Below are 18374 nucleotides of genomic sequence, written 5' to 3' on the forward strand. Positions count from 1 at the left end.
AGGAGCAGTAAGTCATTAACTGGCATCATTGCTTTCTCAGCAACAGCTTGACAATAACCCGTGCCTCCCTGACCTGTAAGTGATTAATATTGACACTGACTGTCCAAAATAGAAACCATTACATCGCCCTGCACTGACATTCCTCATTTTAATAAACAGAGTTCACAAACACTTAAGGTATTACATTCAGAGACATGAAGGGAGCTTCTGTGAGGAATTAATACCAAGGAGATCCCAAGTAGATGCGGATGTGGGCTTCAGACATAAGCATAGAGGTCAGTGTCCAGTAATTCGGTACACTAAGCTTAATTCACTGGTGGAGGGGGCTGTTGCTAAAACATCATTCATCCAATGGCTATAGAGAATGCAGTCAGATGCTGCGAGCTTCCCTGTGCTGATCTTCCTGACTGACTGTTGTGTTGTTTCTTGCAGTACAGAAGGTTTTTCTGCAGTACTCCGCTCCTGGTAAGTGGCACTTGGATGTTATGCTGCTTTTTTTCTGCAATGGATAGCTACTTTAGTTTGCTGATGGGTGATTTTTCTCATAGTGGTTTTGAATTTTATAAGAACAGATCAGTCATAAGTTGTGGATGTAAGGGAACAATCCCAGTTCTTCCCAATTACCTTATAAACAAATAAAAACAAATGAATGGAGAGGCACGTTCATATTGCAGTATTTGTGACCTCTGAACTTTCGAAATAATTCAGTGGAACCTTTTGGTGCAATGTGAAAGACAATAAACATTTTGTGAACAACAGGTTAACACAAACGGTAATGAAGTAATGACTAAATCACACTTTTAAATCACAAGTTTTGGTCAAGGCAGAGGGTGAGGTTGGAATGGGGGAGAGGTTCTTTTCCAAATAGTGGGTGGGGGGGGGACTTTAACACCCAGAGAGAGTAGACCGCACTCCATTTCTGCCCTGAACCTCTAGCAGTGTGACACACTCTTAGTACAGCATAGGAGCACCAACTTGGATTAATCACCTGACATCACAAAGTTCCCTCAGCACTGCACTCAAGCAGTATCTTGTGACATTCAGTAGATCTTGCTATCACAACCCCTTGACATGGAGTTGCTAATGTAACCACTGAGTTACAGATGACTATTAAGAGGGTTGCTTGGACATAGATATTATGCAAAAACAGACAACTGGAGGAACTCAGTGGGTTGAGCAGCATGCATGGAGGGAAATGGACGGGCAATGTTTCAGATTGAATTCAAGCCCAGATAAGGGCTTGAGTCAACATTGGGGTTGAGACCCATCAATTCAGCTCATTGAGTTCTCAGCAATTAGTTTTCTTCTCCGGATTCTGGCATCTGCAGACTCTTGTGTCTCTATAGACCTTAGTTATCGGGTAAAGTATATGCCTTATTTCCGCAAAAATGCGCTAAATCTGTATGATGCCCTCCTAACAGCAGATCTCAACACAGCATTTTTTTGCGTACATACTCCAAATTTCATAAGAAGCCAGAATTGGTTGTCTATCCCTAATTGCCCTTGAAAAGATTGAGGTGAGCTCCCTGTTGACCTTCTTTTCGTGGTGCTATCACAGTACCTTTTGGGATCGAAGCCCAAAATTTAGACCCAACAAAGAATGGTGATGTATTTTCCAAGTCAGTATGTTGTGTGACTTGGAGAGGATCCTGCAGGTAGAGGTGTTCCGAAGAGCCTGCTGCCTTTGTTCCTTTTGGTGGTAGAGATCAAGATTTAAGACCAAGTAACAGCAATGCATCTTGCATATCGCACATACCGCATCCATTGTGCCCTTGTGTTGGGTGGGGTATCAATCGCTTGGGCTGTTTAGCCCTAGATGGTGCCAGGCTTCTGGAGGAAAAGGGATGCTGACATCTTGGGTCGAATCCAACAACAGGAACTGGGAGTGTAGAGGGAGGATAGCCTGTATAAAGAAGTGAGGGAGGAGGGATGAGGGAGCTGGAAAGGAGCAGGTGGATCCAAGTGAGGAGGGGTTGGATAGGCAGGTGAAGCCAGGAGGGGTGGAGCTGGCAACAGAGGCCGGAGACAAAATAAAAAAGGCTGCAGATTGTAGAATTCTATTGCTTTGTAGATGCTGGAAAAGTCTTCAGGATGCCAGGAAGTCAGTTATATCCAGCCTCTGACCAAGTAGTCACGATTTTCAAAGGCAACACGAGTGAATCTGCAGATGCTGGAAATAAATAAAAAACACCAAATGCTGGCAGAACTCAGCAGGCCAGACAGCATCTATGGGAGGAGGTAATAACAACGTTTCGGGCCAAAACCCTCCCATAGATGCTGTCTGGCCTGCTGAGTTCTGCCAGCATTTCGTGTTTTTTAGTCACGATTTTAACATAGTTGGTTCAGTTAAGTTTCTAGTCAATGGTGACCTTTGGGATGTTGATGTTGTGGGGGCTACAAACAGAAATATGTCTTGCGTCCTTGGAGTCTGTCCAAAGGAGATTCACTGGGCTAATTCCTAGGATGAGAGTGTTGTTGCATTAAGAAAGGCTACACAACTTGAGTCTGTGTTCCTTGGAATTTAGAATGAGAGGCGACCTTCTTAGAGTCATAGAGCAATACAGCACAGATACAGACCCTTTGACCTGATGAATCCCTGCCAATTATGGTTCCCACCCAGCTAGTCCCAATTTTCTGCATTGAGCCTACAGTATAACCCTCTAAGCCCCGCCCTGCCATGTATCTATTGAAGTCCTTCTTAAATGATACCATTGTACCAATTCCTCTAGCAATTTGTTCCATATGCTCACCACCATTTGGTCCCTTTTAGATCTTTTCCCTCTCATTCTCAATCTATGCCCCAGTGAGACAGCGCCTGGAATATTGCGTGGAGATCTGGTTGTCCTACCATTTGAGGTATTGATTCCTGGGCTGGGGTAGGTGGAGGAGGGCAGGGAGGTGCAGTGGTGCCTATCCCATGAGAAGAGAATAAGTAGACAAGGCCTATATATAGAAAAATAAGGGGTGATTTCATTGAAAGATACACAATTCTTAAGGGGTTGACTGAGTAGATGCATGGATGAAACTGTTACCTAGAGCTAGGTGTCACAGTCTCAAAGTATGGGGTCAGTCATTCAGAGCTGAGATGTGAAGACATTTCTTTACATATTTGGAAGTGAATCTGTTGAATTCTGTACTCCGCAGCACTATGAAAGCTCAGACAGTGAGTGAAGACTAAGACTGATAGATCGAGGGATTTGGGTTTTAACACAGGAAGGTGGTGCTGAGGTATAAGATCAGCCATCATGTTATTGAATGGTAGAGCAGGCACTGAGGGTCATGTAACCTACTCCTCCATCTACTTACAATATAAGTGTTCAAAGGTAGGTCTCCAAGACGAGAAGTTCAGCTGACTACCTGTCTTACAATTGGATATGTTAATTGAGGACTGCTCCTAAATCAGGGATCAATATGATAGTAATACATTTCCATATAACCTAGCAATCCACTCTGTAATATCTAAGTCACCACACTGAAACAGACCCCTCCAGAACGAGGAGTCACAGTTTAAGGATAAAGGGGAAGCCTTTTAGGACTGAGATGAGGAAAAACTTCTTCACACAGAGAGTGGTGAATCTGTGGAATTCTCTGCCACAGGAAACAGTTGAGGCCGGTTCATTGGCTATATTTAAGAGGAAGTTAGATATGGCCCTTGTGGCTAAAGGGATCAGGGGTTATGGAGAGAAAACAGGTGCAGGGTTCTGAGTTGGATGATCAGCCATGATCATATTGAATGGTGGTACAGGCTCGAAGGGCTGAATGGCCTACTCCTGCACCTATTTTCTATGTTTCTAAACCAGAACACCCAGTATTTGGAACAAACAATCTGCTGGAGGAACTCAGTGGGCTTGGGGGGGGGGGAATGTGTGTGTGTGTGTGTGTGTGTGTGTGTGTGTGTGTGTGTGTGTGTGTGTGTGTGTGTGTGTGTGTGTGTGTGTGTGTGTGTGTGTGTGTGTGTGTGTGTGTGTGTGTGTGTGTGTGTGTGTGTGTGGTTGATGTTTTGAGACACTGCATCAGGACTGCGGTTTCCACCCAGCATCTGGATTCAGGAAGAAATTAAAATACAATCAAGTTGATCTTGCAAGTCTTTCTTCATAATTATGTGGGGTCTGGTGTTCAAGTTGAGAGAGTGGTCCACAGACTGCTTGAGACTCATGGTACTCATTGAATTATATCTTGTGGACAATCTGCCAATCTCCTCCTTCATATTTCACCTGTATGTCTTGCTCCTCCTTCCCGATAACACAATGGAAGAGCGGTATGAGAGTGTGGGCCCAAGAGTCTCCATGCTTGATTCACAACCCCACAAATGGTCAAACCTGATTACCAACCTCTTTGATGACTTAGTCCTCCATCTTGAACGATGCCTGGAAGAAGCACTAAGCAAGGGCAAATAATGTTTGAAAAATTAACAAGTCTAACCCATATGGTGACTAATGAGTATGCATTTAATGGAAATTCTTCAGAGGGATTTTCACACTTCATTCACTCTGTGACAATAGGAAAAAATAATGCAAAAATATTCACTCCTACAACTTGGAGAAAATGTGTATTTTGAGACCATATAGCTGCCATTTATAGTGATTTAAGGGATGAATATTAACATGAAATTTAATACTTTAAGAATAATATTATTGCTGATGAAAGTTTAAAGACTTTATATATGTAGACACAGATAAACACAGACTCACACAAGACTTAGTGCCCCAGAAATAGCTGGTAGGTCCCAGCAGGCCCAAGCAGGTGAGTATGATTCCTATCAACAACACGTCACATGTGAAAGCTCCCTATTTTACCAGCTGTTTTAATTGTACAACAGCAGGCTTATTTTAAAACATCATTACCCGGTTTCCGAAAACTGAATGTGTGCAACCTGCTCTCCATGCCTGTCTTGAATTAATGGGCAATTTGCGCTTGTGGTGGAGTAGACAGTGGTTTAGGGAAAGCATGCTGAAACGACCCTAACCCTGCTTCCATTGTCTCGCTCACAGGGGGAGGATCCTGCAGATGGCCCAGACACTGGCTATGGCTCTTTCATTGAACAGTTCCTGCTGGACGGGAAGATTATCGCTCTTGGACTGTTGGACATACTACCTGAAGGAATTAACTCACAGTACTTGTGCTATGATCCAGATTACTCCTCTCTCTCGTTGGGAGTCTACTCTGCTCTCAGGTATTTTTCAGGGAACAGGAATTGTATAAAAGAAATGTTAGAAATTTGCCATTCCTAGTACAGGTTATTTGCTAGTAGAAAACTTGAACTGTAATCCATCAGTCAATTATCTTAATGACTGGAAATTCACATAGAACACCATCCAGATCTGGTGGCCTCTATATCAAGAATCCCAATCTGTATCCTGCTTCAGCAAGCCCTTTGACAGCCAAGGTTCATTACAGAGGCAAAACCAGCATATTTATACTTGCCAATTGTGATGCAATGCTCTCCCCCCTGTCGGTAAGTGAAGAGTTCAATACTTACTGATTTTTCTTTGAGAGTTCTGCAAAGGCTCCTAATGATAGAGCGATTAATGATCTGAGATGTATGAGAGGGTCAGAATTAGAGGAAGTAGACAACCTGGATGATTGTGGGAGGTTACAGTTGGAGGTTGGTGGTGGGGAGGGGGTTGAGGGTTAAGGTGGAGACTGTGAGGGTGGTGGGTAAAGAACCAAAGAGGGACATGAGGATGAGAGTTCAAAACCACATTTGAGAGCCAGTGTAAAACAGAGTGATGGAAGAACAGGATGAAATATGTTTGGAGATGAATGCTTAGTGTTAAGAGATGCTAACAAAGTTTTGGATGAGTTCAGGTTTATGGAACATGAAGAGGGAAGGCCAGCACAATGCTGGCTGCACACTTCTGGATAGAGGTGGACACCTCTATGTGTCCAGTGGGAGTGGGAGGATGAATTCCACCTCCTGAAACCCTGAATTCCCCTTCTGTCCAAAGATCAATGTCAGCCTCCAATATACTTGACTGCCTCTGTATGTGCTGCTCCCAGTAGTAAAGAGCTGAGGAAGAGGTTTGTTCCACATTGAAATGATGCTTTATCTTAGGGAGAGAGACCTGAGTTATAATAGGCTTCTAAGTGTGATACTGCTTCTGCTGTCTTCCAGGGAAATAGCACTAACCCAAAGACTGAATGAGAAGGTTCCAAGAATGAAGTATTATTACTTGGGCCCTTATGTGCATTCATGTGTTAAAGTAAAATACAAGGTAAGCACGATTGTCTTCAGGAAACCTTGGACAGATTTTATTCTAGCATTGCAAGGATCCGGTGAGAAATCAGCTGCAAGTTAAGTATAAGTGTTGTGATTGTACAAGTCTGGCACAGTGCCTATCTAGTAGAAACACACTCTCACATCTCCAGTGACCTGGATTCCATACTGACCTCTGTCTGTGTGGAGCTTGTATGCTTTTCCTGCTGTGTCTGCATGGGTTTCTCATTTAATGACAGAAATCATTAAAATCTCAATACCACATTCCTGTCCTCTCATGGCACTCTTACACTCCCTTGTTTATCAAGAATCTAGCTACCTCTGCCATAAAATATTCTAAAGAGGGATAACTGACCGTCACTTTGCCTACACAACTGCTGCTCAGCCTGCTGAGTTCATCCAGAGGCTTGTATTTTGCTCCAGATTCCAACATCTACAGTCTCTAATGTCTTCTCACAATATTTTATTTCTTCTAATGCCTTTTACATTTTGATTCTCCTTTCTTCTTGTAGGGCTACTTGACAATACAATTGTCATGGGTGGGATGACCTTGTCACAGCTGATATCTTTGTACCATAGAAGTTGACATAATCATTAAGGCCAACATTGCCATGTTGAGCTCTCATCGTTGTGCCACAGGTGGTGATGACATCATGTGACAAGTACTGCCTCACTTCACAGGTGACACGACCCCCATCTTAAATAGATGACCCCTTAATTCTGAACAGTGATCCCTAAATCTAGATTCTTCCACAATAGTAAATATCCTCTCTGCATTCACTAAAAATGCCTCAGGATCTTGTAGGTTACCATCAAACCCCTTCTCATTCTTTTAAACCCCAACAGGTATAAATCTAGCTTGTCCAACATTTCCCAATAAGAAGACCTGTCCATTCCAAGATTGGGTTTAGTGAACCTTTTCTCAACTGCTTCCAATGCAACTACATCCTTAAATGAAGATTTAAATACTGTGATTAGTACCCTACATGTGGTCCCCCAACACACAATATAACTAAAGCATAATTGTCCTACTTTTGTATCCAATTCCCCTACCAACAAATGATGATATGCTGTTTGGTTTCCAGATTATTTGTGACCACCGGATCATCCAGGTCCCTCTGTATTTCAGAGCTCTACAAACTTTCGCCATTTAGATAATGTCTTTTTTATTTTCCTGTCAAAATGGATAATTTCACAATTTTCCATATTAATACTGCCCTTGCCAGGTGTTTTCCCACTCACCTACCAAAGCATCATGGCAGGGATGCACAGAGGATGTTTATCCATGTGGGATGATCTAGATCTAGGGGGTGGGGCGGGGGTCACTGTTTAAGGCTGAAATGGTGTCACCTGTGAAGTGAGGCAATAACCTGGCACATCCATTTGTAGATGCCTTCCAATTTACTTTCCTGATTCTCCTCATGTTATCAATAAATTTAGTAACCATTCCTTTGACTTCATCCAAGTCAGTTAATATTTCAGCTGAAGTATTGACTCCACACATTCTGCATGAATTCATGACTATAACACATCAGATTGTTGTAAAATCTCAACTTGTTCACAAAGTGAGCAAAAGAACACAATAGAAGCAGGACAGGGTTATCAGGCCCTTCAAGATCACCTCATCATTTAATATGGTCACAGCTGGCTTCCTCATTTCCCATACCCCTCTATTCCCCAATCTATCAAATCATTCTTCACCTCTGCTTTAAATACTTTTAACACAAACCAACAGAGCAGGCAATTCCACAGAGTTGCCACCCTCTGCAAGAAAGAATTTCTATGTACCTCAATTTAAATGATTGTCCCCTTGTAGTTATGGCCCCCCATCTCTACATTGATGTTGTTAATCCCCCCCTAGAATCTTGCATATTTGAATAAGGTCAATGCTCATTCTAAAGTATCTAGGCCAAAGCTGTTTAGTCTCTTTTGTTGAGGTGATCCTGTTATCCCAGGTATTAGTCTGGTGATTCTCCTCTGTATTGCCTCCAATGCTACTATATTTTGTTAAGGGGACCAAAACGGCACAGAATATTCCAGGTGAGGCCTCACAATCGGGTGCCATGGTGGCGTAGTAGTTAGTGTGACTCTATTACAGCTTGTGACGTTCGGGAGTACGGAGTTCAATTCCGGCGCCATTCTGCAAGGAGTCTCTGTACATTTTCCCTGTGGAATGTGTAGGTTTTCTCTGAGTCCTCTAGTTTTCTTCCACAGTCCAAAGATGCACCAGATAGGTTAATTGGTCATTGTAAATTGTCCCATGATTAGGTTATAGTTAATCAGGGTTGTGGGGTTGCTGGGGTAGCGTGGCTCAAAGGGCTGGAAGGGTCAACTCTACTAAATAAACTGCAACAAAGCCTCACTACTTTTAGACAACAAACCATTTGCTATGAAGGCCAAAATGTTGTTTGGCTTCTTTACTGCTTGTTGGAACTGCCTGCTGGCTTTTGGTGATCCAGGCACTTGAGCACAAGACCCCTCTGTATTTCATTCACTTGGAGCCTGTCTCCATTTAGATAATAATTCACCTTGTAGAAAACTCTTATGAAATGGGCCTCAGACCTCTTCACGAAAGTTTTCATTGTTGAATGATTTTGAAAGGTGTGCTTTGAAATCCCACAATAGTGGGTCTCTGCCATTTCTTCCATGTCCTTAGGGGTTTGCTTCTCTTTTTTCCCCTCTTCTTCTTGGAGGCCTACTTAACAATGCTTGAGTCACAGGTGAGACTATAAGGAATGTCATCATGATGAGGTGACACCATTCTGCCACAGGTAATATGGCATTTGGTCACAGGTGTACCATCATGTCAAAAGTACTGCTGTCACATAGGAGTGGGCACATCCAATCACAAGTCACAGGGGTTGTCGCCTGATATTTTATCACAAATGACACTGTTATATCGCAGGTGACTTTGTCATTTTACCATAGGGGCATAGCGTTAACATCATTGCATCTTGGAGCAAGTTTATGTCATGGGTGACATCATTAGGTCACCAGTACTGGCATCACATCCCAGCCATCTCTGCATTCACTAATTAATAAACAAGTAACATCTCCTTTTAGTGCTCTATTGTAATTCTATGCTTAATCACTTATTTCAAATCTGTGTGAGCTGATTAGAATGAGCAGGAAGTTAACCAGGTTCAACGAAACTTTTGAATAGTTCATATTCCACAGTTTCTTGAGGGCATTTTTTTCCGATCCATTGAACTGAGCCTGGATTAATCTCTATATCTTTCTTTTGTAGCTCCTGTACCAGCCAACAGAGCTGCTGTGCCCCGTGACTGGACACTGGGTGTCTGTGGAACAATGCCTACCCAAGCTGGAGTTAAACAAGTTTGCCAAGCTTTACGATGGGGATGAGCCAGGTTGGTTCATATCAATCTGTTCCCTGTGATTTTAGGAGCAAAAAAGTACAGACAGTGAAAATCATAGAATATTGGAATAATAGGATGGGTGCAACCCAAAATCAGGCTGTTCAACCCATCATATCCATGCCATGTCCCTTTCAGAGCACCTCACTTGTTCCCCCTACTAGTTATTCCAATATAGACTTGCAAGTTTCTCACCACCATAGATTTATCCATTTCTCTTGTGATGGTTGCAGTGGAACCTGTCCACCAACACCTCCAGGTACTACAGTGGTGCTAGAAAGTTTGTGAACCCTGTAGAATTTTCTCTATGTCTGCATAAATTGGACCTAAACCGTAATCAGATCTTCACTTCAGTCCTAAAACTACATAAGGAGAACCCAATTAAATAAATAACATGAAAAACATTATACTTGTTCATTTATTTATTGAGAAAAATGATCCAATATTACATGTAGTTGGAAAGAGTATGTGAACATCTGAGGTAATGCCTTCTACAAAAGCTATTTGGAGTCAGGTGTTCCAGTCAATGAGATTGGAGGTGTGGGTTGTTGAGGTGTCCTGCCCTATAAAAAAGACACACAAAGTCAGGTTACTGTAGAGCCTGCTCTTCTCAAGAGAGATCTGTTTATGTGCACTGTGCCTCGATCAAAACAACTTTCAGAGGACCTTAGAAGAAGAAGTGTAGAGATGCATGAAGCTGGAAAAGGTTACAAAAGCATTTCTAAACACCTGAGTGTTCATCAGTCCACAGTAAGAGGGATTGTCTACAAATGGAGGAAACTCAGTACAGTTGCTACTCTCCCTAGGGGTGGGCATCCTGCAAAGGTCACACCAAGAGCACAATGTGCAGTGCTGAAGAAGGTGAAAAAGAATCCAAGGATAACAGCAAAAGACCTGCAGAAATCTCTAGAACTTGCTAAAGTCTCTATTTTTGTATCCACTATAAGAAAAACACTGAACAAGGATGCTATTCATGGAAGGACACCACAGAGGAAACTACTGCTCTCCAAAAAAAAATTGCTGCTTGTCTCAAGTTTGCAAAAGACCACCTGGATGTTCTACAATACTTCTAGGACAATGTTCTGTGGACAGATGAAACAAAAGTTGAACATTTTGGCAGAAATGTACACCATCATATTTGAAGAGAAAAAGGCACTGCACACCAACACCAAAACCTCATCCCAACTGTGAAACATGGTGGCAGGAGCTTCATGGTTTGGGGCTGTTAGGGCCTGGACAGCTTGCAATCATTGAGGGAACAATGAATTCAAAATTGTATCAAGACATTTTACAGGAGAATGTCAGGGTGAGTAGTCTGTCACCTGAAGTTTAATGGAAGTTGGATAATGCAACAAGACAATAATCCAAAAGGCAAGAGTAAATCAACAACAGGATCTTTTAAACAGAAGAAAATTAGTGTTTTGGAATGGCTGAGTCAAAGTTTTGACCTTAATCCTATAGAAATATTGTAGAAGGACCTGAAGCAAACAGTTCATGCAAGGAAACTCACCAAAATTCCAGAGTTGAAGCAGTTTTGTAAGGAGGAATGGCCTAAAATTCCTCCAAGCCGATGTGCAGGACTGACCGATGGTTACCGAAAACATTTGGTTGAAGTTATTGCTGAGAAAAGGGGTCACACCAGTTGCTGAAAGCAAAGGTTCACATACTTTTTCCAACAAATGCATGTAATATTGGATCATTTTTCTCAATAAATAAATGAACAAGTATAATGTTTTTTGTGTTATTTAATTAATTGTGTTTTCTTTATCTAGTTTTAGGACGTGTGAAGATCTGAACATACTTTAGGTCATATTTATACAGAAATAAGAAAATTCTACAGGGTTCACAAATTTTCTGGCACCGCTGTACATTCCTGATTCCAAGAACATCTTGTTGGAGGAACAAAAAATCCTTGTCTTCTTCATTCCTGAGAGTCCTGGTCCTCAATGGCTCCACCTACAGATACCTCATTATTTAATTCTTCCTTTAATTCCACCTGCCCCACCCCTCAAAGCATCACATTCCTCAAAGTAGAAACCTATCCTGTTTAATTTATCCTTGTAACTGTTATCTCTCATCCCAAGAACTCACCTCGTAAATCTTCTCTGGGCTCTCTCTAATGGCTTCACACCCTTCCTTTAATGGGTGACCAGAATTGAACTCAACTCTCCAGTTAAGACCAGGCCAGTAACATGACTTCCCTGCTTTTATGCTTTATGCTTCAACTGATAAAGTCAAGAATTATGTATGCTTCATTAACTGTTTTTTTCAAGGTGCTCTTTCATTTCAACCAGGTCCCTCTGCCCCAAATTAGCCTTAGCATGTTTGCCTGCTTCAATTGATCCATTTTCTTGAAGGTGATGAATGTGTTGTCCCAGATCAACGTTCCTAAAAGGTTTCCCACCTCCAAGGTTATACTGACTGGCCTATGGTCTTTGGGCTGATCTTAACTTTGTTTTTAAACAAGGGAGTAACAGTGGTGCAACCAGCAGCTGTTACCTCACATGTTCGATCCTGGCCTCAGGTGCTGTCTGTTTGGAGTTTGGTACATTTTCCATGGGTTTCACTCACATCTAAAAAATGTGCAGTTTGCTTGGTTAATTATCCACTGTAAATTGCCATTGACATATATGTAAGAGGTGGAATTGGGAATGGATGTGCAAGAACTCAAGCAGGTTTAGCGTAAAAATTGGGTGTTTGGTAAAATTGTATGGGCCCAAAAATTGGGTAAAAATTGCATGGGCCTGGTGGGCTGTAGGGCCTTTTCTGTGAATAATTTCGAACAATACCCTATCCCAACAATTAACTAAAAAACTAAAACATTGCTTTTCTTAATACGTCCATCGTTAAGCACCCCACCACCCAGGGCATGCCCTCTTCTCATTGTTACTGTCAGGATGGAGGTACAGGAGCCTGAAGGCACACACTCAATGATTCAGGAACAGCTTCTTCCCCTCTGCCATCTGATTTCTGAATGGGCATTGAATCCCCGAACACTACCTCAATACTTTTTTAATTTCTGTTTTTGCACTACTTTTTTAACTTAACTATTTAATATACATATATAATTACTGTAATTCAGCTTTTCTTCTATATTTATGATGTATTGCACTGTCCTTTTGATAAAGTCCCACATAGGAGATTGGTGGGTAAAATCAAAGCTCAGGGCATCGGGGGGAAGGCATTGACATGGATAGAAAACTAGTTGGCAGATAGAAAGCAAAGGGTAGCGGTGAATGAGTGTTTCTCGGAATGTCAGGTGGTGACTAGTGGGGTGCCACATGGCTCGGTATTGGGACCACAGCTGTTTACAATTTATGTCAACGATTTAGATGAAGGCATAGAAAATAACATCAGCAAATTTGCTGATGATACTAAGCTGGGTGGCAGTGTGACATGTGATGAGGATGTTAGGAGAATTCAGGGTGACTTGGATAGGCTGTGTGAGTGGGCAGATACTTGGCAGATGACGTTTAATGTGAATAAGTGTGAGGTTATCCACTTTGGGAGTAAGAACAGGAAGGCAGATTATTATCTGAATGGTGTAGAGTTAGGTAAGGGAGAAATACAAAGAGATCTAGGAGTCCTTGTTCATCAGTCACTGAAGGTGAATGAGCAAGTGCAGCAGGCAGTGAAGAAGGCTAATGGAATGTTGGCCTTTATTACAAAGGGAATTGAGTACAAGAGCAAGGAAATCCTCGCCTTTGTACAGAGCCCTGGTGAGACCACACCTGGAGTATTGTGTACAGTTTTGGTCTCCAGGGTTAAGGAAGGACATCCTGGCTGTAGAGGAAGTGCAGTGTAGATTCACGAGAATTAATTCCTGGGATGTCTGGACTGTCTTACGCAGAGAGGTTAGAGAGACTGGGCTTGTACATGCTGGAATTAAGGAGATTGAGAGGGGATCTGATTGAAACATATAAGATTATTAAGGGATTGGACAAGATAGAGGCAGGAAATATGTTCCAGATGCTGGGAGAGTCCAGTACCAGAGGGCATGGTTTGAGAATAAGGGGTAGGTCATTTAGGACAGAGTTAAGGAAAAACTTCTTCTCCCAGAGAGTTGTGGGGGTCTGGAATGCACTGCCTCGGAAGGTAGTGGAGGCCAATTCTCTGGATGCTTTCAAGAAGGAGCTAGATAGGTATCTTATGGATAGGGGAATCAAGGGATATGGGGACAAGGCAGGAACCGGGTATTGATAGTAGTTGATCAGCCATGATCTCAGAATGGTGGTGTAGGCTCGAGGGGCCGAATGGTCTACTTCGGCACCTATTGTCTATTGTCTATTGTCCTGCTGCCGCAAAGTCAACAAATTTCATGACACATGCCGGTGATATTAAATCTGATTCTGAATAATCTAACCAAGTAAAATCTATCCAGGAGATGTCCAGCAGCATGGGCTCCTGTCAGACCAGGAGCAGCAGGATTCCTTTCTCTGTTGGCTCTAAAAATCTGGCAATGAGCTCCGAAAGCCTGGTTCGCAGTGGACAAATGATGCCACTTAAATTTATCAGTAATTTATAATCAGTGCAAGGATGCAAGTTGGTGATAGCGATGCGGTGAGTCCTTTAGGCCAGAAGCTTTTTGTCGAGCCAGTGACTGCGGGTCTCTTCTTCGTGTGAAATTAAATACGCACCTGGTCATTTAAGCAAGATTTCCTTTGGGATTCTTCTAATCTCCCTCCTTGACTGGAGAAAGGGGATTAATAGAGTTTCCAAGGCCCTTTTGTTCATGGATTACATTAAAATGGGTAGGAGTTTATCAGAGGTAGCCTGTTAATTCGAGATATTGGAACACTTCTTCACAGAAAGGCAGATAAACTCTGGAAATCACACACTGCGCTAAACTGTGTGAAACTTAGACCAACTGGAAAATTGAAAACTGTCTGGTAGAATTATTTTAAGGAGGGTTAAGCATGAAGGGTTAAGGATTATTGTTGATTTTATTGGGATTGTCAATGGAGTGAATGGCCTACTTCTGTGCCTTTGTTCCTAGGCAATTTTACGACAAAGTTAATGACAAAAATCCATCAATCAAATTAATAACTTATTTTTCTTCTCTTTACAGCTGCCGATTCCGGCCTGTCCAGCGAAGGCCTTTGGTTTCTGCGGAATTTCCGGGAAGCTCTGAGCCCCTCTTCCTCTGCCTCAGTTCAGACAGAGGAAGCCATGCTGGTGGTATCGCAGGAGGACCTGGTCTCGATACGCTCCTCTTCCCTCTCTGCCTGGTGGAAGCACTTTCCCTGCCTTGGGCGCTTGCTGAGGTTCTGCTGCTGCGGTAGCTGGTGCAGCAAGGAGGCGGAGAGTTGACCATTTCAACTGAACTCCCGGGGTGCTATGTAGGTGCTGACATTGAAAAGCAGGTCCTGTCGGTGAGCCAGGAGGGAGATGGGGAAAGCTACAAAGCTGGTACTGATGCACTTTTAATGAGAGGGAATAAAAGGAAAGCAAAAAAAAAGGCCTTAAACAGGCACAGAAACTTTTTATGAAACCACATTGATTACAAAAACATCACCAATCTACAGCATGGGCCAAGTCCTAGTTTATTTGGTTCTTGACAGTACATTTATTTTTATTTCTTCATCCCAAGGCTGTGCTGTCTCTCAGATGCACACAGAATCTTCTAATCAACTGTTGCAATTCTGCCAGAGTTTACAGATGACGAGTAGTAAGGTGACAGAAGGTGTTGTTGATCAGGATAGTAGTTTATATGGTATTTGTAACAATCTTAAACGCAACTGGGTACTAACAGGGCTGAAATTGAATTCTGGCAACAGCACAATGCAGACGGCGGTGGAAATGTGAGATGTAAAATGGGTGATGGTTTTGTTATTGGAAACACGAGAGACTGAAGATTCTAGATTCTGGAGCAATACACAAAGTGCAAGAGGAACTCAGCAGATCAGGCAGCATCTTTAGAGGGAAATGTACAGTCGACGTTTCAAGTCAAGACCCTTCACCGGGACTGTTTTGCTTTACCCAAGTCACCACTAGGAATTTCACCCTCAATATTTATGGCTTACACCAAACCAAGAAAACTTTGAGTCAGAATATCTCTGGCAAAAATTTTGTGGCTAATGTTTTGCGCTGAACACCTACAACAATCATCTGATAATGAGTTGTAGAGAGAACTTGGTCTGGCGATACTTCTGTCTCAGATATGAACGACAACTTGTTCAAACTACAAAATTTTAATTACATTTGGTGGTGATTTTCTAATGAAGAATTGTAATTAATAGAGGAGGGGGAGGTGATTTGATGTTTAGGATTCTTTATAAAGGGAGTAAATAGCAGGACTTCACTGCTCTGGTTTTTTTTGTACAATAATTGTGAATTATTTGGCCAAGAGCCATTGGAATTAAGTGTTCAGATTCTGCTGTAAATCTGGATAGCATCCCAGTAGCATTATTGAAAATTTTTTAGTATATAAATCCCTGGATAGAGTACCATGTGTAATCTAAGAGCTGTATTAGTAATGAAGCACAGCACTCAGTGATATGATAGATGCAGTTCACTCTGCCTTTGTTGTAATTGTTAATATAATTCAATACTCAGGTGTTAGTTAACCAACATCATTGTAAATCCAAAAAAAGTGCCTGACGGGGAATGTATTTACAAGCAGTAATGCGCCAAGGCCACTGGATGGCAGCGGTGGACATTTGCAGTTTCATCCAGCAGCCAAAAATCGATATTAAAACCAAATATGTTTAAAATATTTCTGCTCAGAAGCAAAATTTGCTCAAAAATATTTTTCTCAGAATATTTCTGAGAAAAGCCACGATTACCAGACTCCCATTTCACCTTTTCCTTCACTGCAGTATCTCCTTAGTCTGTATGTAATCCATTTGGTCACGTTAAATGTTGATATTGATGTTTGTCCTGAGGTTTACAGAAGTTAACATTCCTTGGACACTACCAAGAGCAACTCAGGAAAATAAACAGGGATATTCAAACTGTTTAGTTTAATGCTATCGTATACCTTATTACTTAAAAATGTTGCTTGTGAGTTAGCAAATGACAATTGATTGACAGTAAAGAATTACTCAATCAGGTTGAGGAAAAATCTGTTCACCTTCTCATTGGTGTAGGAAGGTCAAAGGTAGTGCTGTCATAAGAATAGGAATGCCTGGAAACCAATAGTATGGAGACACTGGGAAATCGGTGCCTGCCTCATGGGTCCAGGAATATATCCAGAATTTGTCATTGTTGTGCCTTGTTGTACTTCTATGAGTTATTTCTATTTTGGATACTGTACGTATTTCAGTCTGTGATTAAATCTAACACAAATGCTCTTGTTGAAAACTCTAAGTAAAAGCCAGAAAGATTTTGACCATTGGTGAATCAGGCATCAAGTGTGGGCTTCAAAGGCAGAAAAAATGTGGGGAATTGGATAACTGAGAGAGGCGGCAGGAGTGGGTAAATATTTCAAGAGGTGACAACAAAGACAGAATCAGAGCACAGGAAGAGCCCGAATTCAGTGGATGATTATGTGGGGAAGAGGTGTGTCACAACTATACATGATCAGAGAGTGTTTTCAGTGGAATGTTTTGCATTTGATAGAAAGAAGGGCACTGGATGAATCTACGTCTCTCTGTTTTGACTATCATGGACACAGGAGGCTGAATAGCTATCTTCTCTGCAGTAAACGTTATCTGATTTTTAGAGACACAACTCCAAAGTAAAGAAGACATGTTGATGTATGCATAGTTATGAGAATCTATGAGGAAAAATGCTATTGAGTTTATGAGCTATTTTCTAGTGACAAGCAATCTTTCTGATCAGCTCTTAAGTTTCAAATAAGACCTAAGGCTAATGACAGGCAAGTACCACTTTATTTACTGTGTAATTTCTGATATTTAACAAAACAAAGGAAAATTATTATAACATTTGGTATTCTATTATCACCAATATAATAAAATAAATATTCTGACAATTCCAGAAAGGTGGGTGAGCATATAGCAACCCCCCCCCCACCTTGTCATTAAGAAGTGCCAAGTTCCCCCTTCAGAATTTTAATAGAATTGCTTTATGCAAGGTGCATTGCCATGGTTACGAGAACAAAGAGTCTGTAAGCTTTAAAATTCCTTTAGTCTTGTGGGTGGAATTGGCCAGAATGGAGTGCAACATTTCTCCATGGAACTATTTTAATTTGTTGCATTGTCTTTCAACTCTTTCATGCAGTGGCATTGCCTCTATCAGCTTTATAGTCCTGGTTTAGGGTAATCAGTTAATTGAATTGGTGTGCTACACCTGATCATGAGTTTAAAAACAGGAAAATCGCCCGGAGCTCCATCTCCTGATTGTAGTTGCTCATGAATAATTCAGTCTATATCTCAGCTATGCAATTCACATTCCACAATCCAGAGGACTGAATATCTTTTCTGGCCTTTGTCTGATCTTGACCAGAATACCAAACATTTATAGAGGCATTTCTTCTTTCAGAGAAAAGAATGATGTAATAACCATTAAGTGCCGCAAACGTTCCAATTTTGCATCCTGAGGATGTTATACGACACTTGTGAACAGAGTAAGTCATTTAATAAAGGATAAACTTGATAGGAATTACCCCTTAAAGGGGCAAACACAAACTCGCTCATTCCGAATGGAGCTCAGAGATATATATAGCCTGAACACGTAGCTTCGGGATGCTCTCTCCAATGTTTTATTGACCAATGAGTCAGACTTTAGCAATACAATCTTTCTAAATGGTAGTATTTTAACCTTGTATAAAATAAGTGAATAAAATTGAATGTGGTTATATTTTCTGCTGTTTGAATAGTTCT

The 18374-nt window shown here is 41.6% G+C and overlaps 1 protein-coding gene across 1 annotated transcript in view; it reads left to right on the forward strand.

Moving 5' to 3' along the window:
* LOC140716803 (arginyl-tRNA--protein transferase 1-like) overlaps positions 1-18351 on the forward strand; it is a 95705-nt gene extending 77354 nt beyond the window's left edge. Inside the window, exons 8-12 of the mRNA XM_073029712.1 lie at positions 433-465; positions 4992-5173; positions 6116-6215; positions 9465-9585; positions 14660-18351. Coding sequence (XP_072885813.1) covers positions 433-465; positions 4992-5173; positions 6116-6215; positions 9465-9585; positions 14660-14901 — 678 coding nt within the window. The 3' untranslated portion in view covers positions 14902-18351. The remainder of the gene's footprint in view (positions 1-432; positions 466-4991; positions 5174-6115; positions 6216-9464; positions 9586-14659) is intronic.
* Positions 18352-18374: the final 23 nt, after the last annotated feature.

The sequence above is a fragment of the Hemitrygon akajei genome, chromosome 26 (assembly GCF_048418815.1).
Source record: "Hemitrygon akajei chromosome 26, sHemAka1.3, whole genome shotgun sequence".
In the NCBI taxonomy this organism is placed as follows: domain Eukaryota; kingdom Metazoa; phylum Chordata; class Chondrichthyes; order Myliobatiformes; family Dasyatidae; genus Hemitrygon; species Hemitrygon akajei.